The following is a 26,076-nucleotide window of genomic DNA, read 5'->3' as shown; positions in this document are numbered from 1 at the left end:
AGGTCCTGACAAGCGATAACAGTCCTGATAACGCGCCGGCCGCCCCGCGCTCCCAGGCCGCCGCCTCGCCGCCGGCGGGGCCGCCGCGCCGTGCCCCGGCCCGCGCCCCCCGCCCCCGCCGCGCCCCCGCCCCCGCCCCACACTGCCCGCCGGCGGCCGGCGGGCCCGTCGCCCCCTCCCCGCCGAGCGGGGCCGAGGGGGGAGGCAGCGGCGCCGCGGCCCCCCGCCCCCCCCCGCCTCCCCGGCCACCGCCACATAATCCGCGGCCAACTCTGCCGGCAGCAGGAGACGGTTCATGGCTCACGCCGCGGCTCCACCATCTTCCAGGCTGCCGGGGCTGTTGCTGACGGTTAATCAACAGGTAAGGCGCGGGGGGGCGCGGGCGGGGGCGGCCCGGCGGCGGGGAGGGCGCTGGGGCCGGCGGGCCGGGAGGGGGCGGCGCGGCGGGGGGGGTGTGGGGGGGGCGCTGCGCGGGGCGGGGGCACGGCGCTCGCGGCGGCACGGCGTGTGCCCGGGGGGAGTCAGCCGGGGTGCACCCCCCTCCCCAAAAATACACATTCTCCCGAAAAAAACAACAAACAACAAAAACGAGGGTGGGCACATCACAGGGAGTGGGGGGCTGCTCGGATTTCACAGGGGTTTTTTTTGGTGCATCCCCCCGCGCCCCCTTTCCGCCCGCCGGTGGGTCAAAGCCATGTGTGATGGCTGGAAATTGCCGACTTCAAAACCGCGGTAGCTCCGCTGGAGTCGGGAGGGTCAAGTTCAGCGGCGGCGGGCAGGGGGAGCAGCCCCCTGGCCCGGAGGCGGGGAGGGGAACCGCGGCGACGGGCTGGTGCAGCTCAGCCCTCCCCTCCGCGCCTCTCCGCGCCTTATCTCCGCGTCCGCCGATTCCCCGGCACCGGGGCGCTTCGGGAGGAGGGGTAGGGAGACGCGGGGGGTGGAAGTAGAAGACGAGCAAAAAGGGTTTGCATCCGATGAGCTGCAGTCGCACAGTCCTGCTGCTCCTGGCGCTGCTGGAAGTTTTAATGGGGATCATGACAAGCGGGGCACTGAGACACCATCATGAAGAGTAGTAAGTTTGGGGAAAAGTTTTTTTTTTTGTTGTTGCTTTTTTGTGGTTGTTTTTTGTGTGGTTTTTTTTCCCTTAGTTCTCCCCCCCCCCTTTTTTTCCTCTTCCTTGCCCGGGGACACACCAGGAGAGGCCGGGTGCGGAGCTTGTGTTGCGCCGGGAGGGGAGCTCGGGGTCCCTCCCGGTCACACCGGGGCAAAAAGGGACAGGGTGCTGGAGACTTTTTTTTTTATATAATTTTTTTTTTGCTTGTTTGGGGTTTTTCTGTGGTATTTTATTTTTTTTAATGAGAACGCAGACACGTTAAACTTTTCCCTCTTAAAGGCAGAGCTCTGCGCTCAGCTCTGCGTCCGCACGCTCGGCTCTCCCCTTTCTACCACAACTTTATGGAGCGTCTCACTTTTTTATCCCTTTCCCTCGCCCTCGGGGGCTACTGGTGGGGGGCTGCTGCCCGCCGTAGTTTTCCTTGTGTTTGCCTTTTGGAAGGGAGGAAAGAAGGGAGGCGAGACTGGGGATGGAGGGGCAGCGCGGGGGGCAGCCGGGGTGAGCAGCCGTGAGGCCGGGCAGGGTGGGGGGCGGGCAGGGTCGGGCCCTGGGTGCTGCCCGCCGCCGCGCTGCGCCGGGACGTGAGCGGCGCCCCGAGAGGGCTTGACATTTAGGGGGCTTTGTTTATTTGCCTCCCTGCTGCAAATCAAGGCGCTCAGACATCCCGGCACTCCTACGCGGTTTCTAGTGGGGCCCGCTACCTTCCTTTATATTGTATCTTTTTTTCATATTCGGTTGTGTATTCTGTCTGCAAATGGCAAACTTCTTAAGTGCACTGACTGAGCTGTGGGACGAAGTGATGAGTTGGAGAGACGCCTCTCCTCCATCCCTCCTTCCTCTACCAGTGCCGAGTACCTTGTCTGGCAGGACTTGGGCCAAGGGCACCTCAGCACACTCGGGGAACCAAGACGACAAATCTCCTCCCAGGGGAAAATATTTTCTAGTAAAAAAAGAGTAAGCTGTTATGCGGACCATGCTGCCTTCGCTGCCTTTACAGCATGCAGCGCATTTTGATTGTTGATGGGAGCAAACAATAATTACCTACTCTTCAGGTTTTATATGATCAGGTTCAGTAAGACGTTCAAGGAACCATCAAAGTCCTTTGCCATTCAGGCAGTCGTCTTCAGCTACGCAACTGAATCCTATGGATGATGGTGGCATCATGTTACTTTCCTGTTGGTTTTAGGAAAAGTTGAACATTAGAGAAGACTGCCAGAGTTAAAAATGCAAGGGGCAGCAAAGGAAAGTGGTGGTGAGAGCCAGTTCCTGACGTGGACAAAATGAGAATAAAAGTTACAGTAGTCTTCTGAACTGCAGTTTGTATGCCTCGTGTTCACAATATGTGTGTTGGGTTAGACAGCTCTCAGATATTCCATCAGAGTGACATTTTATAAAAAGCCTCCAAAAGAGTGAGGAATTATATATTTTTTTTAAAAGTACTCTGGGTCCATGAGTAAATACAGGGTTTGTTTGAGAACATCAACTGTTTCCTGTAAATTGTGATGCTGACAAGACTGTCTGGAAATGATATCAACATTTTGAAAGATTTTTTTTTTTTTCGTCTTTTTTAACCACTGAATGAAAGTCTGTTAGTAACGTGGTAAAACCCAACAAGTGGAACCTTTCTCTATGCAGGGCGGGGGGGGGGGGGGGAGTCTTTCTTTTTCACTCTTGAAACCTGTTTGAGGTTTGCCACATAGAATCAATAATGCTGAAGTTCAGCAGGGCATCAGTACCTGTATACAAGTTAAACCTCAGACTATTTGTGACAAGAGGAGTCTGCCTCACCTTTTTAAAGTCAAGAGAGATTAGGTATGAGTAGACAGTTCCTAATCTGCCTTGTTCTGTCTGATTATCGTGATTTTTGTTGGGATTTTTTTTTTTTGTTTACATAAAACAGCTTCTCGGTTTGAAACGTTCCATATACATAGTCACAACACAGTAAGTAAGGGGCAAAGTTGCATCAGCTTTTAAGTTTGCATGTTTTGCCTGTGATCCTCTAGAACAAACTCTAAATAACACAATCTTTGCTTGTGAGAGTATGACTTTATTTATTTTCTTCTTTACTTCATAGAACTGGTAATAAAGGAAAAAAAATGTAAATGACAACTTCAGAGATCTAAGACTTCTTTGGGCATCAAACATGACGCAGCCATGTTACCCTCTTATATTTTAAATTAATTTTCAGCATAATTTATATGGTAGCTTTGTGGGTTGCCTCATGTTTATCGGTGATCAAGTAAATTCAGTATTATTTTCTGAATCTCGAGCAAGATTATTTTTCTAGCGTGTGTATTGTTTGTAGCAAACTTTCATAAATACACACTATGATCGTGCATGTTCTGGCTGGATGTAGAGAATATTACTGTTCACATATCTTGATTGTGCATTAATAACAGCATAGGGCTGGTTCCTGTGTGAATGTCTGTGAGATGCAGTGGTTGCCTGTTAAATGTCAGTATTTCAGTCATACTATATTTTAATGCCAGTTGACACGTAAGTTTTTGTATTTTCAAAGCACTGTGCAAACAATGACTAATTACTTTCTGTTCATGTGAATTACCTCTTCTAGCACTTATCAGGCAGTTGCTTTGAAACAAAACTATTTTACATTACAGTGTGAAAGAGTTAAATTAGCAAAGATGTTCAGGAAAAACCCAAAATTTTAATTGCAAACAGGCAACTTTGGGTATGTATTTAAATTTTTCTTTTAATGTGGAACTTTAGTTATGAGTATGGGGGGGGGGAAGCTTAAGTGCATGAGCATGTATGTCTCTTACAAACTCTTGACAATAATTTAATAATAATCTTAATGGAAACATTCTCAGATCTTAACTGCAGTCACACTGGCAGTATCGCTTTAATAAAGGTTTGTGGGTAACGCCAAATGTAACATTGTAAGAAAGTTTATGGCTAAATATTTTTGAATGCGACAGGCTGGGAATCTGACAACCTTTTTTGTTAGGCAAAAAGCAAAGTGGAAATAAATTGCATTTTTAATACAGTTTCAGTTAAAACAAACCGCCACCTGGTAGTAAAAGTATTGGCCTTGAACAGAAATATATTCTGATGAAGGTATTCTAACTGGTCTGTAAAATGAAGCCATTCATTCAGTAAACTGACAGCTTTCCAGTTGGTGTTTGCCCTTGCTTAATTTAGTTTCCTCAGCACAACTAGTGAGGTAGTCTGGGTCTGTTTTTGGCAGTCCTGGATGACTGTAAACGCAGGCATTTTTGTCCCAAATACTACATCTCATGAGTTAAAAAGCAATAGGCTAAAAAGAATAGTAGGCAGGTATGAGGCAAAAGAAAAAAAGTTATTACTTTTTTTGTTCCTGAAACTTTCTAAAGTTCTTTCTTAGTAAGAAAACAATTGTATTTTCAAATACTGATGATTAATACTATAACCAGCATAGTCTGCAGCCATCTATTGTATAAATATGATTGCCTGTTGACCTTTGGATACATTAATTACAGCATATCTGGTCTAGGTTCTACTATTTTTGTCTGTCCAGAAGATAAATAAAAGTGCCCTTTTCAGTCCTCCTGGAGAAGAACAAGAACTTTTTTTCTTAATTCTGTCATGAATTAGGGAGCTCTGTCTCCTAACCTGTGCCAATGAAGTTCTCTTTTGACTTTAAATAGATAAGCCTGCATCCAGAGAGAGACAGTATTTGATTACTTTTAAGACTATTTTTGCTTCCTTTTCTATGGTATGTGCAAACTTTCTTTTTTTTCCCTTTTTTAAATTTATTGTGTGTTTGTTAATGAAAAGGAAAATGCAGAATGAGTTATAGTAGATGATGTGAAGGATTAAAGCAGAATTACACCATTAAATAGTAAATGTTTACAAAGGCAAGACATGCACCTATATTTTTCAGATTATGCTTGTTATTCACTTATTGATGTTGTTTTGCACCCAATCAATAAAGGGCCTTCCAGAATGCAGCTCTTTAGCCAGTTGTATATATGCTCAGAACATAAGAAAAGCTGCTGGGGCACAGGAGCACGGCGGGGCGAAAAGTGGTGGCATATTATTCTGACTTCTTGTCATGCAGTCCAAGGCTCAAAAGAGACATGGAGCACTGGGAGAATAACTACCATGGTCTCTATTTAAGTCCCTGGTGGACATTTTGTCACACCTCAAAAGCATTGCACAACTGAACACCATTCCACTTGATGTGTCGTCCGGAGTCAGAGGAGTTTGATTTGGCGTCACGGGGTTTAGAAGACTGTGATTTAGATGAACTGGCAGAGCTGCATGTAAGGAACATTGTTTAATAGTCATGTATGTATTATTCATGTTCTGTGCTATCACTTTCTTATTTTCTAGTACTTTTAAAGTGGATCTTTAAAATTTAATGGTAACGCCACCAAGAGTGGCAAATACGCCTAAAATTTAATCAGAATTGCTAATCTTTACATCAGTAGTTTTACTTTTTTTGTGTGTGTTTTTTTGTTTGTTTTTAATTTTTTTTTTTTAAATTACTGTCCTGCTGCATAAACTCAGGAAACTTAGGGCTGCTTATCTCCCTCTGTACATGGATTTAGAAAAGCTATAGAGAAAAAAAATCTACATACTGCATAGCTGCCATGAGTGGCATTTTCGTAGGACATTCCTACAGAACCCAGTTGGTTCCATCCCATAAAGTCTGGTGGAACTTTTCCATACTTGTAGGGATTGCATGCAAGTATAGCAGCTGCAATAGGACTTTTTCTGTGTTGGAAAGATTTTTTTTCTTTTTTTTTTTAATTGCATGATTTAGTCCTAGTAGTCATTTTTACTTAGCTGCAGTTCATGCATGTCTAATTTCTCATAAGTCTGCTTTCTTTCTAGGCTAACCTTGACTTCTTTTTTTTTTTTTTCACCTTACATTTATTTTAAAATATTTAATTTTTAAAATGTTGCTATCCCTTTAAAAACCTGTAATAAATGCTTTACAAGTGGCTAGACACCTTCCCTGGTGGTTTAATTTATACAAGCAGGAAACTTTCTCTCCTTCTTTCTCTCTCTCTTTCTTGTTTTCTTTAAACCAACTGACGTAATGCCAAACTTTGCTTTAAAAGAACAGACAGAAGTAATTGGTAGCTTTTAACTTTTAATAATGTTCTGGATTGGTTTTAGTGGCCAAACTGCCATTTTTTTAACATTCAAGTAAAAACGGGCTTGTGGCCTGAGAAAGAAAGGCCCTGTTGATGCAGTTATTTTTATTCTTGTTTTTCAATCTGTTATTAAAAATCTTTCCTGCTGAGCTCTGCTGGATTTCTCCAATTGCTCTTTGTGATGGCTGGTGCATTTCAGGTTACGGTAACTTAAACTGTTTTCTGATTTTTATTTATTTATTTTTCCCATGGGCATTTTGAGATGATTTGGGTTTTGTTTGTTTGGGTTTTCTTTTTTTTTTTTTTCCTTCCCCCCCCTTTTTTTTTTCCCCTTTGGTTTGATTCCCACCCACTCCTTCTCCATCACCCAGTATCCAAAGACATACCTTTAGTCAAAGTTTAGTGAATATTATTTTCCTAGTATGAGAAAGTTTTACACCTGTTAGTGACATTGATTGGGAAGATACTCACTGCCCATTGTGAAGACAGGAAAGATACTGCCTTGCAGAGCGGCCACTTTCTGTGTGCTCTCCACTCTGTATTTTGAAGCTAAACCAGATCTGTATGTGTTTGTATTAAGCTGACATTAGAAGCAAGAAACACCCCCCCAAAAGATTTTTTTAAAAATTAACTATACTAAAGAAATCCAGTCTACTGTCTCTTCTTTTCTTTCCTAATTTCTATTATTTTGTTTAAAGTTTTCTGCCTCATTTCCTCCAGTTCTCTTTTACGTCTGCTGGGGTTTCGAACACAAGCAAACTTTCTACGGTAAAAGATGGAGGAGTTGGGCAATAGACTTTCTTGACGAAGTTGACGTCAGGACGACTTCATAAGTTGGCAAGTAGGGAAATTATTCAAAGACCAAGTTGGTTTGTGCCAGTTTTCCCTTCCTTTAGGGGAGACACTCCACCCAGTAGGAGGTTACCCCACCCAATGTGGAGAGCTATAATTCAGTGGCAACACTTTAAATGTCAATCCTCCCTAGGGTTTAAACCCCAGACTTGTCTTGCCTCAATCTTTATATTTAATCTGACATTCAATCTGTTGAAGTAACATCTCATCTTCATAAGCACTTTTTGGGCCTGATCCTGCAATTCTTATTCTTGAAAACTACTCATTGACGTCAGGGAGACTTTGAATTCAGTAAAGGCTGCAGGATTGGTCTCTGCAGAGCTGTGTATCTGAACTGTGTGTATAAGATTGTGTCTGCTTGATGAATATTGTATAATGCATGTTTATAAAGATGAAATTGTAGAATATTTCTTTTGTAGTCTTAAAAATCTGAAGTCCTAGAGTCAGTGCTGTAAGCAAGATTTTCTTCAGTTAGTGAAGTGTGCTTTATTTAGTGTTTTCTCAGATTAAAATACGAGTTTCAAAAATTTTAATCTCCAAAGAACTAAGCATTTCTGCCATTTCTCTGTATCATGCTGTAGACACATTTTTTTAATGCTGCTTTTGGCAGTTTTTTCATCTCTAATAGAAAGTGAATATCGCAGCCTGTAGCTTAGTGGCCACAATAACCATTGAGGTACTTGGGTAATACTGAAAACTCCCAAGGAAGAAAGATTGAATTGGCGTATTTCTTAAAGTCCATCTATAACTTCTATAGGGATGCTTTACTTCAGTATATCATCTGTATATCAACTGTCTTTTGCAGATCCCCCATTATGTATATATATGTATTAGTGAGGCTGACAGTGCAGGAAGGAATGTGTAATTTGGTATTGTAAATACGTTACAGAAAAAGCACTGGTCCCTGCATTTTGAGGGAATGCCAATATTTTTAGCTTACTAATATGTCTGAGAAAAAAAGTCTGTAAAAGATGATATTAAAAGTCATCGATGTGCTTATGTTTCTCAGCAAGATTTACTTAAACAATATGCTTCAGTTTTGCCTCAAACCATTTCAAGCCACCTCTGATCCAAGAATGTACCAGTTCTTGGTTCCTGGAAGATTAAGCATGACAGTTTCTATTACATAATGAACAGCAGTATTGTTTGAACAAAGGTAACATATTTTGATTTGTGTACTTTTTTTTTGGCAGCTGGCACTAGTGTAGGTCTAAAAATGAGTGGTGATCTAACAGTGTAAATATCTGAATGTTCTTGAAGCACACAGTATAGATGTAATGTGTTTAAATCATTGAATCTATCTACCTATATTATATAGAATGTGTATGTATGTGTATATACAAAGCCGTAAATGGTGTGTTCTGCTATCTGTAGCCTTCAAATGTGTATCCTTTGGGTATTCCTGACCTACTTTGCAAAGTCTGCAAGTCAGAAATACATACTGAAACTTAAAAAATTAAACATACAGCTTGGTGGTTCACCAAAAAAAAAAAAAAGAAAGAAAAAAGAAAAGAAAAAAAGAAAAGGCATGGGGGAATTTTTGCTAGTAGTTAATTAAAGAAAGAAAAAAGAAAGATAGCATACTCTGCCTAGACAGATACCTTGCAGACTGCTTTCGGATATCCCGGTGACTTTACTGGGGTTATTTTAAAACCCAAATTCTCAACTGATCCTAAAATTACAAAAGGAAAGTTTGAAGTAGCTACTGAAATTAAGTATTTCCTAAAATTCCTAGGTGCACATAGTTAGTTTTTTAGGCTTAATGTAAGTTAAATGGGTTAGGATAAAACAATTTTCTTTGGGAGTAGAAGGTTTTCAGTATCTGTAAAGCATGATTCTTTTAACTTTCTCGCATGCTACTCTTAAAGCAAATGCTGTGAGTTACGTGGAACATCACTTAAAACTTACTATGTAGATGAAATGTTGCTTCATGAAAGAAAGATCCCTCCAAGTTCAATTTCCTAATCTGAACATCGTTTGTTTTTTTCTATTTAGTATTCTCTTCTTTTGGGTGTATTAAATCTACTCATCAGTCGTTCTGCAGCTGCAGTTAGAGTATAAACCTAAAATGCTCATAATTGCCGAGCTTTCTTCTCCTGCATGCAAAGATACGGACACATATGCGCACACACATGATTAATAAAGTAAACCTTGCCCCAAATACCTGAGGCAAACACTTGTGAAAATAGATTAGTCTTACCATGTGCCTTGCAGGTAAACAGTATCTGACTCTGATGGAGAAATGGGAGAGGAGAGCTCACGAGTGGAGGCTGCCTGCCTACACTGTCCTGGCACCCAGCTCTGGATGCTCAGGTCTGGGGGCTGTCAGTAAAAATCCCACACTTCATTTCAGCTGTCACAGTGGTAGGAATGAAAGAAACAGTAACTCAGATCTCCATTCTACTGTATATACTATTTCTGTATCTTGCTGCAGACATCTGAAATTTAATTAGTCTTCCACATTCTTCAGGAGTTTTCTTTAGAACTAAACTCCTATTTGCATTTTCTGTCTATTACCAATCTATAGATATATAAATCTCATGGATTAAATTAATCCTGTAATAGTTGTTTGAGCATACTGTAGGAATGTAAATAATTTTGTGGCATTGATCTCATATTTCCAGTCTTATGAGGGGCAAGATCCAAAGTTATCAACAGCGTATATCTGAGTCATTCAGTTACAATAAATCTTCTAACAAATACCCACCCTTTGCATACCCACAGATACTCTCAAAGGCTGTTGAAATTCTGCACACACCTATACCTTATGTGTAAGACAGTAAACATGCATAGGAGATCTATCTTCAACTATCATCAGAGGTAGTATATTAGGCTACAGGAGCAGCAGAGTAATCCATGGACAAGTTTTATTGCTACTTGATTGCCGCTATCAGTGTGGTCCTCAAGGTTGTCTTCTCCCTGGAAAACGTCCTAAGGAATTGTTAATTGACAAGAAGTATGGGTTATGGTTTTGACTCCAGCTCTGCCACAGTTCAGGATACAATGCATTAAGCACTTCATATATATCAAGTCAGAAATGATTGTGCGTAATCACTTTTATCTGGGTATGACTCTGTCATGTGTGAGGTATGCTCTGCTTGTTGTCTCTGTTGTTCTGCCTGTTTCTCCTTTGAACATATTGGTCTGTCTGTGGCTCCTATATGCACATACATACATTCAAAAAATACATGGAAATGGAAGTCCATCTGTGTTACATATTTTTCTTACAAAAACACCAGTGTTTGTATTGTTCTTTCTCTGAGCCTTTAATGAGTTTAAAGAATTTAATGTGACTTAATGAGGGTTTTTATTCTATTTGTGACACAGAGACTAATGAGGGAAAAGTAGAACAAATTGAAAACCAACTTTTACTTGTGGTTGGTTTCATGATGTCATCAAATGCAGGATATTACAACTCCTGGAAAAGTTTACAAATCTAGGCAAGAATCCATTTTGCATCACTGCCCTTCAGTTGTTTATGACATTAAGTTTGCTAGTGAGAAAACAAAGTTTCACATAACTTGATATTTTCTTTTTTTTTTAAACATTTGGGCTGGTTTGATTTTTGTGAAAGCAGATCTATCCTGCCTTGCCTGGCAACCTGGCAGAAACTTAGATATGACTAAAGACTAATTAAACCCATATGATTATGGCCCCGATCTCCCCCTGTACTTTCAAGGGACAAAACTTCTGTGTCATCTAAAGTCTGATCTTCCTCAGGAGACTCTCTAGTTACGCTGCAGCTTACTGAGTGGCAACTGTGGTTTTGGGGGATCTGTGTTACGCGTTCTTACAGTTTGCTGGTTTAAAGGAGTTTCCCTGCTCGGGACACAGTAATGACAGTTTGTAAGGCTTCATCTTGCATTTTTGTTGCACCACTCAGGATGGTCAAACAACTGTGCAAAGCTGCTGTGCAGTAGGACCATGGTTTGGTCTCTTCGTCTTTAAATGCGATTCTTTTGGTTTTAAATTAATTCACTCCCCAAAAGGGAATGAAAATCAAATGTAAGTTTAGGTAGTGCACCTGCTTCTGAGAGCTGCTGCTCTTCTCTGGCTTCACAGCCATGCTTTTTCTCACGTTCCTCATCAACTAGTCTCTGAAAGGCTTGTAAAAATAGCAGTGGAGTAGTTGCAGCACCAATATTATGGGTCTGTCCAGGTAAGCAGGCTGTAATGCCCTCACAAAGTTGTATGCCATTCCATGGGCATCAAGGATATTTTTGACAGGCCAAGGGAAGTGGTGACTTTCTTCATCCACGGAATGTGCTTTTGATGTCACCAAACTCCCCAAAATTGCAACACATTAAATAAAATGCTTTTCTAGACCATCTGGTTTATTATTATTATTTATTTTTTTAGCCATTGTTGGCATTTTAAACAATATAGCAGATAAATTGCACAGTGGTGTGATTTCTTAGGTCGATGTAAAAACCTGGCTCTTCTGTTGTTGCTCAGCAAATCATGTCTGTACTGTGATGGATTTTACTGCTTTGCATTTTATTTTTTTACAATTAGTTGTTTGTTTCATGTTGACTGCAGTACGAGACAGTTCAAATTAATAAGCATTTGAATTGAAAATAGGACCATTTTTAACCAACTTTCTTGGGCATTATCATGCAAACAGAAAAAGACAAAGTAGTTTGGTTGGTTTTATGTATATATATGCATGTTTATGGTTTACTTTTTTACTTAATGAAGGTTTTCATAATTTGGTAGTTTGGCAAACATGATAATGTTCTGAAAATATTTCTCACAGACGGCAGGTCTGAGTGGATAGGTTTTAGGTAGACAGTTTTGTTAAAGAAAACCCCAGAACCTAGAACTGAAAAACTGTTTTCTGGAGTTTTAAAACCACTGGAACCATAAGGTTTATTAGACTGTAAATATCCAAGTGGTGCAAATTTGGTTTGGTGTTCATGGCAATCTCAGTTTAACTTTCCTTAGAGATTTGCTGTGGTACTGCATTATCTAAGGAACATTTAAAATGGGCTGCCCTAGCTTTTTTTTCTTCCTTCGGTTCCTCAATTTTTATTTGTGCATATGAAAAGTTTTACTAACAAGGGTGACCTAGCAGCTCTGTTGAACTTTTTACTGCGTTTTACCATAATGAGACAAAATTAAGAATCTGAAAAGCTGGCAGTTTTAAGGCTTTTTCATTTAGATAGTGGAGTGTGACAGTGACTAGATGTCAATGGGAAGGAGTTTAAAAAGTAGTCACAGGAGAAAGAAAAAGCATCTGTGGAATTTATTTTACTGGGTGAAAGGAGAGTTACGGTTAAGCAAGCTTTACCTTCTTGGGTTTTCAGAATTTATTGCCCAAAATACATGTGCCTGAATAGAAAAGAGAACTGGGGTATTGTAAAATCCACTATGACATGAAGTGCTTTTACTGCATATGAATACAATTTATTTATTTTTTCTCTCCAGCAAACTTCCTTTCCCTTGTCAGAAGGAATTTCAGACAAGACCTTACCAGAGTAATGCTGCCATAAAACCTGCACTCCTCAACTGTAGCTCCACGCAGCTCAGTATGGTCTGTGGTAGTTTTTACTGAGCTACTGTGCTGCTTTCAGTCAGGAATGGGACTGCGTTGTCCTGTTTTGCAGAAAAAGTGTGTTTTATTATAAAATGCACTGTATGAAAGAAGGAAGGGCAAGAAGGAGAGCAGAGAGAGCCCTCTGATATATGAGCTGAGATTATAGCTGTTGTAATGTAGGATACTACAGAAAAATCACGTTGGGACCAAAGTTCCCATGGATTACCATGCGATATTTATTACCATTTTCCTGTGTTTTCCCTGGTTAGGATCTAATCCTTCAGTGTCTGAAGCTGCATGGATTAAAGAATTTGTCCATTCTGAGAGGAAAACCTTGCCAGCTATGGGATTTCACTATTTCAGTACCTGCATTTATTTTTTCCCCTCTCTAAAATTTCCAAGAGCGAGGGGATTGAAGGAGGAAGGCAGAGGTGGGGGATAGGTAAACTGAGGAAATAGCAAGGGCACGTATCTGCTCAGTAAATAGTATTTACTGATTACTGTTTACTGTCAAGCAGATTACTGCAGTTGTATTTCTGTGAAGCAACCCGCATGCAGCCAGTGCAAAGGAATGAAGCGAAGTCCTGTGCAATTCTGAGGTGACTAAAAGATGTGCTTGTGACATACTTCTAGCAAAAGCCATTTTTGGTTGCCTGGTGTCCTCCCCAAACGCTATAATTTTGCGAGTGACACATGTTTTTATGAGCAGTCATCAAAATGCTCATAGGCATCTTGTTTGAAAGAAGAATGTGCTTGAATTAAATATTTGCAGTCAGAGAAGGACATCGTTTTGTTCTTTCAATTTGTTCTTCAGCTTCTTGCCCTTTTTTACTTTGATAGTTACTCACTTTTGGAGTTTCTTTAAGAGATGATAATGGGTACGCTTTTGCATTCCTTACTGGAGGCATCTTCCATTTGCTTCCTTGGGAGAGGTGGTCTGAACAAGAGCTGCTGCCTGCTTTTCCCTTGATATGGAGAGGATGTGGTTAGTACAGAGGTCTCCTCTTCCTCAAAACTCTCTTACTGTGATGAGTGCTTTGCTTCTTGGGGAAGAGATGTTCAGTGTGATTTTCAGTCAGGTTTTAGGGAGCAGTATGAACTGTCTTCTTAGAGCTGGCAGTGAGGAAAAGGAATAGACTCCAGGCACATCTCACCTCTATTTTAGAGGGAGTAAGATATAAAAAGCCTCTGCTGATCTTGCCTGGTAATTCTTTGGTTATCATCTTCTCATGATGGAATACAGACATAGAAAAAACACAGAAGTTAATGTTTACTTTTTGGATACTTTATCGTCAAGCAGAGAGAACTGACAGTTTCATGGTTAAGTGCCTAAAGTTGTTTTTGGCTTTGCAGTTGTTGAATTAATCACTGCAAAGCTAACTAATTGTGTACCTTTTAAAGCTTCCCCTCACCTTTTAATGAAAGAAAGATATTTTGCTCTTGCTGACTTTGGAGTCGGGTTATCCCATTAACTGCTAGAAGCAAGCTCTTCAGCTTTTACTTTCTTGAGTTATCTCAGGAATCATTCTTCTGTTATATGGTGAATTTACTTACTGATGCAGTTATTTATGGCTTTCAATGCTTATGCTGTAGAATGGGTAAAGGCACTTTTTAAATTGCATAGAAAACTCCCGACTCCTTAGTTCTGAGTTTGTAGATGTTGCTACTGCTGCTGTTCGATTTGTGAGATATTATCTTGGTGTCTTACAATTCCGTAGCCAGAATGTAGAGTTTCAAGGGAATTTTTTTTTCTCCTTGTACTTTTTTTTTTGCCTCCATAAATGTTAGACATGGACAAAATTACAAGAATCTCATCTTTATAGAGCTGTGCATCAGAGTTGATAAACTGCAGGGTAGTTGCTCCCTGGTTTTAAAGACAAGAAAAGTTCTTGCAAAGAATAACTTTATTTCTGGCAGCATTTTCATAGAATTTTATTATGGCAAAGACAGAATCAAAGGATGAATGAACAAAGTTGGGATTTTTGCCACTTTTTTTTTTTTCATTTCTGAGGCTGTGTAAGCTTCCCCCCCCCCCCTAAAAAATTAATGTAGAATGCAGTGTTTCCCACAAGAGCACCCTCAGTGGTTTAGCATAATGAAAGTGCATTTTAATTCAGACACTAGCACATTTCTTAAGGCTTTGGAAAGCAGTAATCCAACAGGTATATAAAGCTGTAATGATAAATACGATGATTTTTTTTTGTATCTAGTGTTGTTAAAATACATGGTTTATTTTAGTGTGTGTTCACAATAATGTTATTTATTTAAGATACCCAGCTTACTCTGCATTTTAAATACAAGTCTCTTGGCTTCTTGTTTGTTTCTTTTTTTTTTTAAAGTCAGTCACCACATTTCAGCTTGTAAACAAAGGTTCACTTCAAGAACTTTCTATAATTTAAAAAAATCTCTAATTGCAGTTGGAAATTTTGTGTATATATAACTAAAATAACAAGTCTGTGTATTGTATGGGAGAGGCTCTAGTGATACTATTTATCTTAAGGTCCACATTATTGGAAGGCAGGACTAATGACAGTGAGTCATGTACACTGTATATTAATGTAGCCCACTTTCAGCACTATATAAATAGTATTGTAAATACACACCTGCAAAGTGTCTGCAGTTATATGGTCATTGCACAGAGTCCCTCTGTGCTCCCCTAAGTACATATCTCTGCGCGTATCACATCTTGCTAACCAAGGGAGTATACTGCAGCTGCTGTTCCTCTCGAGGTGTCTATAAAATGAACACTGCAAAACCAAAATTTTGGGATGACTTTATGCAGAACACATGGTTCTACTGTTAACTCAATCTTTTAATATCCACCTGGTCCTTTTCCCTGTGTGGGGTTAGCGGCACAAGATGAGCTGAGTGTTGATCTGAAATGTAGGCAGGTCCTCTGAGTAGGGCAGAAGACAAGGTGTGTCTTAATTCAGCAGGAGTTTTCTTGGTTTTCCCAAAGAGGAGGTAGTGAAGGGCTAGTCAGAAAAAAAACAAACCAAACACTTTTTTTTTTCCTGTTGAAAATCTGAAAACATTGGGACTACACTAGCAGCAGGTTCTCTAATTCTAAACCACTGCAGTAAATAACAAGGCCCTTGACCTAAACATACTTCCTAAACTTTTCCTTTATTTCAGCAGGCAGCCATGCCAACACTGTCAGTTCCCCTGTTGTGTTTGCATACACATATCCAGGGTAGCCCAAAATATAAATACATGCTGCTGGGTGCCTGCAGTAGCTGAGGCTCTTTCCCTGGGCAGCACCTTGGAGCCCGTTCAAGTCCATGGTAGAAATCCTGTGCTGCTTGTGGGGCCTGATCCTTCTATGGGGCTAGAGAGATGCCTGCTTAGGGAAGACCAACACATCTCAAGGCAAGCTTTGCAGAGGTGTCTCTTTGCCTAAACAGTGCCAGCCCCTCCATGGTGGCTCTACAGTGTCCTTTGGACGACTCAGGCTGGCTCTCATCCCAGAGATGCGCCTTTGGGTTTGCTAGTGGAAGTTGCCACATGCCCAAGAGTGTGGCTGGGAGCTGGATGCTCAGGTGCCCACTGGATCTGAAACTACAACATGGGGCATGTGCTGGATTTGGTGCCTGTTATACCCTCTGCAGTCAGGGGTGCAGTTGGACCCTGCTTTTGGACTGCTGCTGCTGGCTCTCTGATGTCCCTGGGTAGTGAAGGGAGCCCCTGTCTAGCACCTAGAATGGTGGAAAACAGGAGAGATCTCCTTTTTAAAAGCAGTTGTGTTTTTCTTTTTCTCACCCCTATTCTTTATTCATAAACTTAATGCAGTTCCACAATTCCCAGACATGTAAAGCTGCAGGGCTTTTTTTGTTTTGTTTAAATCTTTCTGAACCAGCCAAATTTTTGGGGTTGGCACGAGGTGCAGCCAGTACCCATGGCCTTCCAGGGCTTGCTTGGTCTAGAAGTCTGCAGATGTTTTCTGCTGGATCTGGCTCTTAATGAACAAAAAAGATTTTTGGCATGCTTAGTTATTTATTTATTTCAAGGGTAAAATGTGGTTTAAAATGCTGATAATTATGTTTTACATGAACTACTTAAACTTTATGTGACTATATGAGAAAATGGATGCTTATCAATGAAAAAAAGAATAATTCTGTATACGTAAAGCATTCATACTTACAGTGATCCTTTTTTCCCCCTCTTGTTCTTAATGAAAAGAGGGTTTGAAGACTATCTTACTTATTTATTTATTTATCTAAAAGTTACATATAATTCTGCATCAGAGTCCTTAAAGATGGCCCATTGTGATCCTGTGGTGAAAATACAAGGGTTTTTCAAAAGCTTTTACATTATCCATTCTCGCTGCTCCTCTCTTTGCAACATCCACACTGTAACTGAAGAAAGGAAAAAGGAAAATACTTCAGGAGGGATCCACCCACAGGTGTGCACAGGTCAAGCACATACTTCTCATTCAGAATGATTATTTTTCTTTTTCCAGCCGTCAGGTAGTGCTTCTCACCGTCAAAACTTAGCTTACTCTTTCAGAGGGAATACTTATCACAAAGCTGCAGTGCATTTTAATCAAGGTTCCCAGCGTATTTTACAAGGAGTAATTGCCTCTTAAGGACAGGATGAAGTATTATACCCATTGTACTCGCTGGTGAGCCAAGGCAAAGGGAATCTAAATAGCTGGGGTGTTAAAGTGAGCCAGTGGCAAAACTGTGAACGCAGCTTTGGTGCCTTCACTCGTGGTGCTGTCGGGATGCCTCCTCCTCCTCCACGCATCAGTTTCCCTCTCTTTTTCTTGAATCACAATTTTTCAGACATTGACTTTTTTTCTGACATACTATAAGGCAAATGCTGCACTGCTCTAATGTTAAGGTAAATCTGTGTGTGAATGTGCTCCTGATTTACATCTTTGTGAAGTGTGAGGGCCTGTGTGGTGAGACTTCCATTTAATTCCGGACCTTCTGTTTTGCTGCTGCCTTCTGTGGCTCCAGTATGCCATTGGATCATCCCCAAACCAGCTCTTGTTGTGTTTGTTACTGATGTATCGCCACACTGTAAATGACAAAGAATTCCTTTTCCAGCAGTTTGCCCACTAAATTATTCCCCGGCATGATACATGCTCTATCTTGTATTTAATTATCTTGTAATTATCAAAGCAGTAATGAAGTTGTGTGTAAGAAGTGTATCGATCAATAAAAACAACTCAAAACTATGAAGGAGCTCTGACAGGCCATGTCAGTTTCCATTTTTCTGAAAAGCTTTTAACTTCTTTTTCTAAATAAGGTCATAAAAAAGGCTTTAAAGTTCTTACTGCTTATTCCTAACTGATGATGATCACGCATACATTCTCAGTGCTTTGTGAGAGGCAGTGTAAGTGCTAATGAAAGTTTGTATTGGAGTGGCCCCTAAGAATATGATCATTGTTACAAATTTATTAACACCATGAAAGATTTCCTGTCCTGAAAAGTCTGCCAGCAAACGTCATAATCCTGAGGGGGCAGAGCCATGTAGTAGGTCTGACTGAGCCCCTTTGACAATTATATCATTTATTTAACTGTCTATCTTTAGACGTTGGGAGGCTAAACTTTGGTTTCAGAGGCATGCTGAAACTCTTGCGCTGCATACACAGCAAGGGCAGTGGAATACCAGAGTGCTCGTTTGGGCTTTAACTACTAAATAACGTGGTTGCACATGACACAACAAGAACAGAGGTATAATCCTGCCCTGTGAAGCAGGTCACATGTTTCAGGTTCTCTCTGTAATGCATGCAAAGTAGCTGCTTAAATCATTATGAGTTTGTAAATCATCTTCTTCATAAACAATACCATCAAGGTACAGTCAGGCAACATGTCTCTTGTGGGTTGACGGGAACTGGAATTTCTTTCAGACACTGAGGAGGTACGTCAATGCATGTGAAGCAGATTCATCTGTTGCTGCAATGTTTTGGATTTCTAAGATGATTATTGCAAAGGCCATCTTCTTCATACTGAAGTGCAGCGAAAGGAGGAGGATGTGAATGAGGCAAATGCAGGCTATATGATCCAAGGCTTCCATGAAAATTTTGCTTCTTTTTTTCTCTGGCTTTGTAAGTCATGCAGCAGATAACACATTTATTCCTCTGCAGAAGTTTAGTAAGTATTGAGAGCTTCTGTTACTATATGTTGTGCATTTGGGGAGGAAAAGATTTGTTGAGCAGTGTTAGACTCGTATCTTCTGGTTTAGCCATCGTTTCATGATCCTGGCTTTTCTTCCATCTTTAACATGCTCATACGCTTTCTGTAACTCCTAAGTAGCACTCTACACCTTTAATGCAGTCCTCAAAGCTGACTAGTTCAGTGGTGAGTGAAACTGAAAGCCAGACCTAATCCTGTTACTTTGCTGTACTTCTGGATAATGTATAAATATCTGCTATTATATTTATTATTTAGTTATTATTGTTGCAAGTTTGTGCCTTTTTTGGGGGTGAGGGTAGGTGGGGAGGGGTAGGTGCACTGTATGGTCACCTTCCCACCACCAAATGTTGTATTTTGAATCATTTTAAGTAGCAGTTTGGGATGTCTTTATTACAGTGAATCATGTTTTTAATATCTACTTTAAACATACGTGATTTCATCCTAAGGCAGTGGAAGGAAGAAGCCCTCTCTCATTTACTGTCATGTAATGCCTCTGCAGTGTGTAAAGTGCCCTTGGCTTATAAATACAGAACTTCTGTGAAAAACGCCTTTCCCTCCAACATAAGACAATTTTGCTTAAAAAGTGAAAGCAGAGGTGGTTAATCCACAAATGCAGTATATTCTACTTTTGCTCAGTGATACTCGCTCTGAGTTACAATTATCCAACATAAATTTTAGAAGAAATACCGGTGAAATGGCACTGGTAGATGGATGGGATATAACTAAAGATGCTGGCAGCAGCTATCTGGTGCATAAGTGCTGCTGAAATAATCAGCATTCCTACTTCCTATAGCTGTGCTCGCGTCCTTTAGTGGTGGGAAGAAAAACACAACCAGCACTCATCAGCGTTCAGCACATGTGGAAACAAAGCTAAAAGAGCAGGGGCATCCCCAATGCATTGGCAATTTGCTAAGCGCCTGAGGGCTGCATCTCATTTGCATTAAAAATGCGTAGATTGCTCCTGTCTTTATCTTGGTTACGGAGTGGAGGCAAGAGGGCCCAATATGGCTTGTTTTACCTGGATCCCAGTGGCTCGGGGCTGGCTGGAGCGCCTCCTGACTGGAGACGCTGGTTGCCCCGGGGGCTGTGCGCTGCCCGGGCGCAGCTGCCTGGCTGCTCGCCGCTGTTCTCGCCGCCGGCCCGGCAGCAGCGGTGGGCGAGGGTGCCCGGCTACCGGCCTCGTCCTGCCCAGCACCTCCGGACCTCCCGAGCGTGGCAGGGTTACAGTACCCAGTTCTGATAGTTAACGTATTTTTTAGAACCTGGGTGGGCCTGTCTGAAACGCTCCTCGGCGGTGCGAGGACGATGCCCGCACCCCGCGCTGTGGGCTCAGCAGAGGGCTGCGTGAATCAGTGCCCTGCACAGAAACGCCTTTGTGGTTTTTTTTTTTTTTTTTTTTTTTTTTTAAAAAGCAGTTTAGTAATGCAAGTCAAATAAAGGAAAAAAAAAAAACACAACCCGAACACCTCCCCCCAGCTTGTGCCTTTTCAATAGAGATAACTTATCTCTTATAAAAGTCTACATAAGTGTAAGTAATTGCCTGCACTTGGCTCTGGTACAGTGGAAAAGCTGTGATCAGCAAACTCGTGTTGTACTGTGCATGTAAAGGGAAGTTATCGGATGATATGGGGACGTGTCGGCGTCAATGGCTGTACTTCTGTCTCCTCTGCCTCACTGAAACCTCTAGGACTTCGAAGACTTAACAGTGCCTTGGGAAGGGGCAGCGGTATACTCGGTGACTTTGAGTGAAGAAAGTTTTGCTGGGCTCGTCCTCAAAAGAGGGCGGGGGGAGGGGGCGTGAAGAAAAACAAAAATGCCAGCCCAGCTGCACTTCTCTATCAGTTCGGCTTCCTTTGTTCAGCGTTTACGTTTTGGGTCCATGTCGTGGATGAGCATCACCGACAAGCGCCGGCTGCGGGGCGCGGCGCAGGCTCCCGGGGGCTCTGCCCGCTGCTGAGGCAGCGAACCGGAGAGCGGGGGGGAGGTTCGCCTGCCAGCCAGCGCCTCCGCACCCCTTCGCGGCGTATTTGGCGAGAGCTGAAAGGAGTCTGTGTGTGTGTGTGTGTCTGTCTGCCTGTCTGTCCGTGCAGGGGGCGCAGGGCTGCGGGTCACGTTCGCAGTCGCATGAGGCTTTACGCCGCGTCGCTGCCGCTCTCGCGTGTGTCCGGGTGCCAGCGCTGGCTGCCTTATCGCAGGAAGTGTTGCGGAAAGCAGTTGCTCCCGCTCGCTGCCCGCTTCCCAGAGAGCGGTGATTAACGACTCTTCCCCCCACTCTGTCACTCAAGTGCTGGGCAGAAAACAGCAGTCGCGGCTGTCCCACTCCAGCGTCAGGATAAGCCTGCCCCACTTTTCCTAAATAAACTTAGATGAACCCCTTTTAGCGGAAGCCCCCTTAGATGAAGACATTTATTTATTTATTTTTCTCCTTTCCCATAGCCTTTACTTCTGAACGCCTACACAGGTACATGCACATACATATGAAACATGATTTTTTTTTTTTTTTTTTTAATATTGCAAATGTATTTGTGTAGGTATATAAACCCACAAAATTCTGGCCCAACATTCTGCAGTGGTAAGCCTGACCCCAAGAAAGTAGCGTTTTTGCTGTTCATAGGCTGGTCCTCTTTAGGATGTCTCTGAAAGTCACTTTGTTGACCTTGCTTTATGGGTACTTGATTATAATGAGGATGTAAATCTGGTCAGTTTGTGAAAAAACAACAACATCAACAAACAAAAACACCCCCCAACAACTTAGATTGAGAGGGAGATACTAGGGTAAAGGATACTTTTTCCATACAATCGTTTTGGAATTGTCTCACAAATTTAATGAAAAAAATCCTGTCTCAGATAGGTAATTTTCACTTATACCGTTAAACACTCAGAATGGAGGTCTTAAAGTAGTTGAGGGCTATGGTACTGTGTAGTGTCTCAGTATATAGAATGAGTATTCCAAGAAGCCCAGAGACTAGCATTCCCTTTGGAAACCTTTAATATATTTGTTTCCAAATTGTGGTCTGTAGACACATATAATCATGGTATGATACTGATCTGCAGTATCATATCATCTATTTAAGGGGTTTAATTAAAAGTTTGATGTGAAGGCTGCATAGTGGTTCTCTGCTATGTTTGAAGTTTGACAGTGGTCCATATTCCAAAAATTTAGGAATGTTTATTCAGGAGAATTATGGTCATAGATCATTACATTTTGCTTTCATTTCATCCTGTGATTTTTTTTTTCTTTCCTTTCAAACATGATTAAAACAAATGGAAAAGGAAATATTTGAAGTGATTTGCAAAGTTACTTGATTTTTATAAACTTAGGTGGTGTGATATGCTGTATGTGCCAAACTGCAGACAGACTTTCAGCTTGTAAATTGACTACACTTTTTTGTTCTGGTTTAAGCCCATTGAGTCTTCTGCCAGTTAGGTTTTTCTCTTCTGTGATCATCATACATAATAGTCTGATGTTGCAGATACTTGCAGGAGCAAAGCGAAACTGGTAGCATCATGTATGCGGTTTAATTTTTAATGTACAGCATATTAAAGCATATTTTCTATCCCAAAAGATATTATATGAAACTGCTGCAGTCTATATTAAAACAGTTGCTGGACTCCTAATCTAATATGAATAACAAAGGTACATAGTAATTAATGCTTAAGAAAAAAGATTTCTTTGTAAAAATAGAAAAAAACCCTACATTCAAAAAAGGTTGAAGTACTTACCTTTTGAAATGAAGAACTTCAGCTTTTCCTTTGTGTTAGGTCTAAGTCTACACAGCTTGATGTACTGTTTGATTGTGTTTATTTACCTATTTGCTGCCAAAGTTTTAAGTGAAGTCACACTATAGTCCTGGTAGAAATGGCTAGCTAAACACCTGGAACCAGTTTGTGGAAGTGATTAAACTGGCTTTTGCCAGAGGCTTCTTCTGCTGGTGCAGTGACACTGTGTTCTCCATTTTACATTCTGCTCAGTAACTCCAATTTTCAAAACTAAGATTACCAGAAACTGGAAAAAGCAAAAGCAGCAGAAAGCTTAGTTGCCTTTTCCATTCTGTGGATGAAAGTAGAGAGTGCGCAGTGATGAAATTTGTTACTTGTAGAGTATGACAAACCAAAACAATTGGATGAACAGTTGTAGAGAGTGAACAAATCACGTGTCATTCTTTGTTTAGATTGGTTTTAAATGCAAACCAGGTTTTGTAAACATATCTTTTGTTGTGGTGTGTTATTTTGTTCCCCTCCTTTCTTGCATACTTCAGGTATCACTGAACTGACGAGTAATACTTCAAAGAGGTTTAGTGATTTTTAATTGAATTCCAGCTTTCATATACCATAAAAAGCTTTATTAGCTGCTAAATAGAAAGCATGGAATGAAATCTGTAATAGGTATCAACATAATGTGTAAACACAAAAGATGACGTTGAGCTGTGTAACTGCTTAATTAAGTGTACATAGATATGATGTATACAAGTCACTATCCAAAGGAAGATTCCTTCCTTTGATAAAACAACAACATTTTGTTACAGCTGACATCTTTTAATAATTATTTCCTGAGCTACCACTTTTCAGAAATAAAGGGAAAACATAAATAATTTCTTTTAACCTCAGTGTATGTGTATGGTGATGGTTTTGGCCTGTCAAGTAATGATTAAAACTGGTGATGCATAAATTGCTGGGATTAAAGTCTGTATCCTTGTAAATAACATCAGTGCAAACAGTGGAGTGAATTTGAAACATGCCATGTACCTGTTCCTGTTTATTTTTTGAGGGATTTGGCACAAAATAATATTTTTTTCATTAAAAGAGTAATGCATTGCATTTATTGAATGGTGCTGAAGAAATACAAAATGTTATTTTCAGATTAGCTAAATATTTCTATATTTTTCTAAATATTCCCTAGTTGGATACTGTGTTAAGACAAGGTGCTGGTATATAGTTGTAGTATGTTCTTCCTTCCTCATCCTGAAATCCTGAGCAGATTTTTGATCCTGAGCTTCAAATTCTAGGACCTAGATAGAGTCAGACACAATTATTTATGTAACACAAATGAAAATGCTGGGAGGGATTGAGACCAGGGATTGGAGTGCTTAATATCTTCAGCAAAGGCTGTGGAAATAAATATGTGTGTTCATATTCATTAATTACAAAGCATTAAGAAAATAAGGCCAAATCTAGAAGACCTCTTTTAATTAATCATGGTTTTGCCAGAACAAAATCCATCTCTGAGTTCTGCAGTGCCTCTTGTGATAAAGGCTGGGAGATACTATTGGGCTGAATGACCAAAGCTTTGTTGTTTAGTATACACACAGGGTAAAACAGTGCCAGATGAAAGCCCTGGGCTACCAAGGACAAGTATTCAGCTGAGAACTATTAAAAGAATACAAAAAATAAGTTGTCACAGCTCTGTCCTTTTAAGGTCAACACCAGAAAGACTCTTGTCAAGTTGATGGAGGAAGATGACTTACTGATGTAACTCACAGTAAAAGAGATAAGCAATAAAAATAGTGTAACATTTCTGTTTGATAGAGTGACTTCTCCTGACAGCTTACAGAGAGAACTAAGCAAAAAAAAATAATAATAATGCACTGGGTTGGTTACTGTGACAGTGAAGATGATAAATCACGTGCAAATATGTGCCAATTCCACTGGGTTTTGGAGCCTGTGTTTTGCTATTTTTAATATAGACTTATGTAAATTGGTCAAAATACAGCAGAACTTAATGTCACTGAAATAAAACTCTTTGAACTACTGAGTAAAGAGGTACACACAAACTAATGGTTTATTTCTATTAGTGTTCATTTTGAGTAGAATTCAGATGTGGATGTGGGGAAAAGAAGAAATTGATTAGACCTTCAGCAGACAAGCAGGCTTTTAATTTTAGAGAAAAATACGCCAAAGGCAGGAGTCATGCTCATAGACAGAAGTTCCTGGGTGGACAGGGAATCTCTTGCTTGTTATGGACCAGTTCATCACCTTTATATCTGGTTTCTATATGGTATGGCTGGGTTTTGTGTGCATTTTAAACATGTTTACAGTCAATGTGAACTAATAACTGCTTTTTCTAGCCTGACCTCCCATGTAACACAGGGCACAGAATTCCACCCAGAGCATAGCTTCTGCTGTGCAATACAAAAGCTGAATGTCATTAGCGTATCTTACAGAGGTATAGTTTGAAAGCATCTTAATGACAAACTGAGCATTATAATCCTCCCTTACATATTATTTAATGAATCAGTTTGCTTGCCATAATGATTTTACTTCTCTGAAGACGGTACTTAAATTTCCTGGCAAATTTTCTCTATGTCTTTTTAAAAAAAGAAGTCTTTTCCACCACTCCCTCCTTTATGGTATGGCTTATTTTTGTTCACCCACACCATTTCTGATGATTTTGCTTTCCGTGTGTGTTGACAAGGAGGACTGCAGACGTGCAGGAGCCTAGTTGTATGGGTGGGCGGCAGTGCTTGGACTGCCCGCAGCCTCCTCACGGTCATGCCGATGAGATATATGGCCTCTGTCTGAGAATGTTCAAGATGGTGATCTGCCTAGTAGTGCTTCTAGACTGAGGAGCAGGTAGTGATTTGAGTTGGACTGTGATGGAGTTTTTTCAGGTGTGTGACCTATTCCTTGTTTCTCTGGTACTAGTGCTAGTATGGTTCTAGTGTAGTGATAAGGAGATGGAAGGTGGGCTGGAAATATGTTGGGGATTTGCTGTCAAGAGGAGAAATAAGCTTTTTTTGATCCAAGCCTGAGCTGCCACTGGAGGGACAGTCTGACTGACCTACTGCCAGCCCTGGGATGTGAACGCAGTGGTTTTGACCAGAAATGGGTGCATGTGCAGGGCAGGGCCTGGACAGGCAGGTGATGGGTGATGGGAAGGGCAGGGCTTCTTCAGGACTAATATAGCTTAAGCCTATTATGAAGTTGCACCCTCTGATCCTGGCTCCTGGATGTACCTGTGGCACCTACTGCTTGTCTTGGTGACAACTCTGCTCTCACTGACAAATGTCACCAAAGTTTACTTTTAACTCTGTCAAGGTTACCCTCTCCTCTGTGCTTTACCTACTCAGTGTTGGAAAATCTTGACTCTCTGCATTTTTCACAAGCAGAAGCAAAAACTCCAATATATTGCCAGGGAAAAAAAAAGCCTTCATGGGATATGTCAGGCAGAAATGAGATGTTGGAAAGAACTGCCAAATCATGGATTATTGAAGAGCCCTGGTTTTAGCAAACAGTATGTAGCATAAATAAATACATGTTTAAATGCATTTTAGTGTAGTAGAAAGAAAAAAGCAATAGCGATACATCATGCTATCGTGGAAAGAAAAGAAA

The 26,076-nt window shown here is 40.9% G+C and overlaps 1 protein-coding gene across 5 annotated transcripts in view; it reads left to right on the top strand.

The window, feature by feature from the left end:
* The first annotated feature begins 216 nt into the window (after positions 1-216).
* TRPS1 (transcriptional repressor GATA binding 1) overlaps positions 217-26,076 on the top strand; it is a 202,560-nt gene continuing 176,700 nt past the window's right edge. For 3 of the 5 annotated variants that reach the window (XM_054167398.1, XM_054167400.1, XM_054167396.1), the window contains exon 1: positions 217-361. Coding sequence is in view for 1 of the 5 variants with exons in the window: in XM_054167397.1 (XP_054023372.1) it covers positions 1,063-1,072 (10 nt within the window). In the remaining 4 variants the exon portion in view is untranslated. Of the gene's footprint in view, positions 362-994; positions 1,073-5,315; positions 5,377-26,076 lie in introns of those variants that run through there. The other 2 variants (XM_054167397.1, XM_054167399.1) reach the window with 2 other exon arrangements.

This window comes from Dryobates pubescens, chromosome 14, assembly GCF_014839835.1.
Source record: "Dryobates pubescens isolate bDryPub1 chromosome 14, bDryPub1.pri, whole genome shotgun sequence".
NCBI classification, from domain to species: Eukaryota; Metazoa; Chordata; class Aves; order Piciformes; family Picidae; genus Dryobates; species Dryobates pubescens.
The sequence above is the reverse complement of the archived record's forward strand: the minus strand, read 5'-3'. Positions and strand labels throughout refer to the sequence as shown.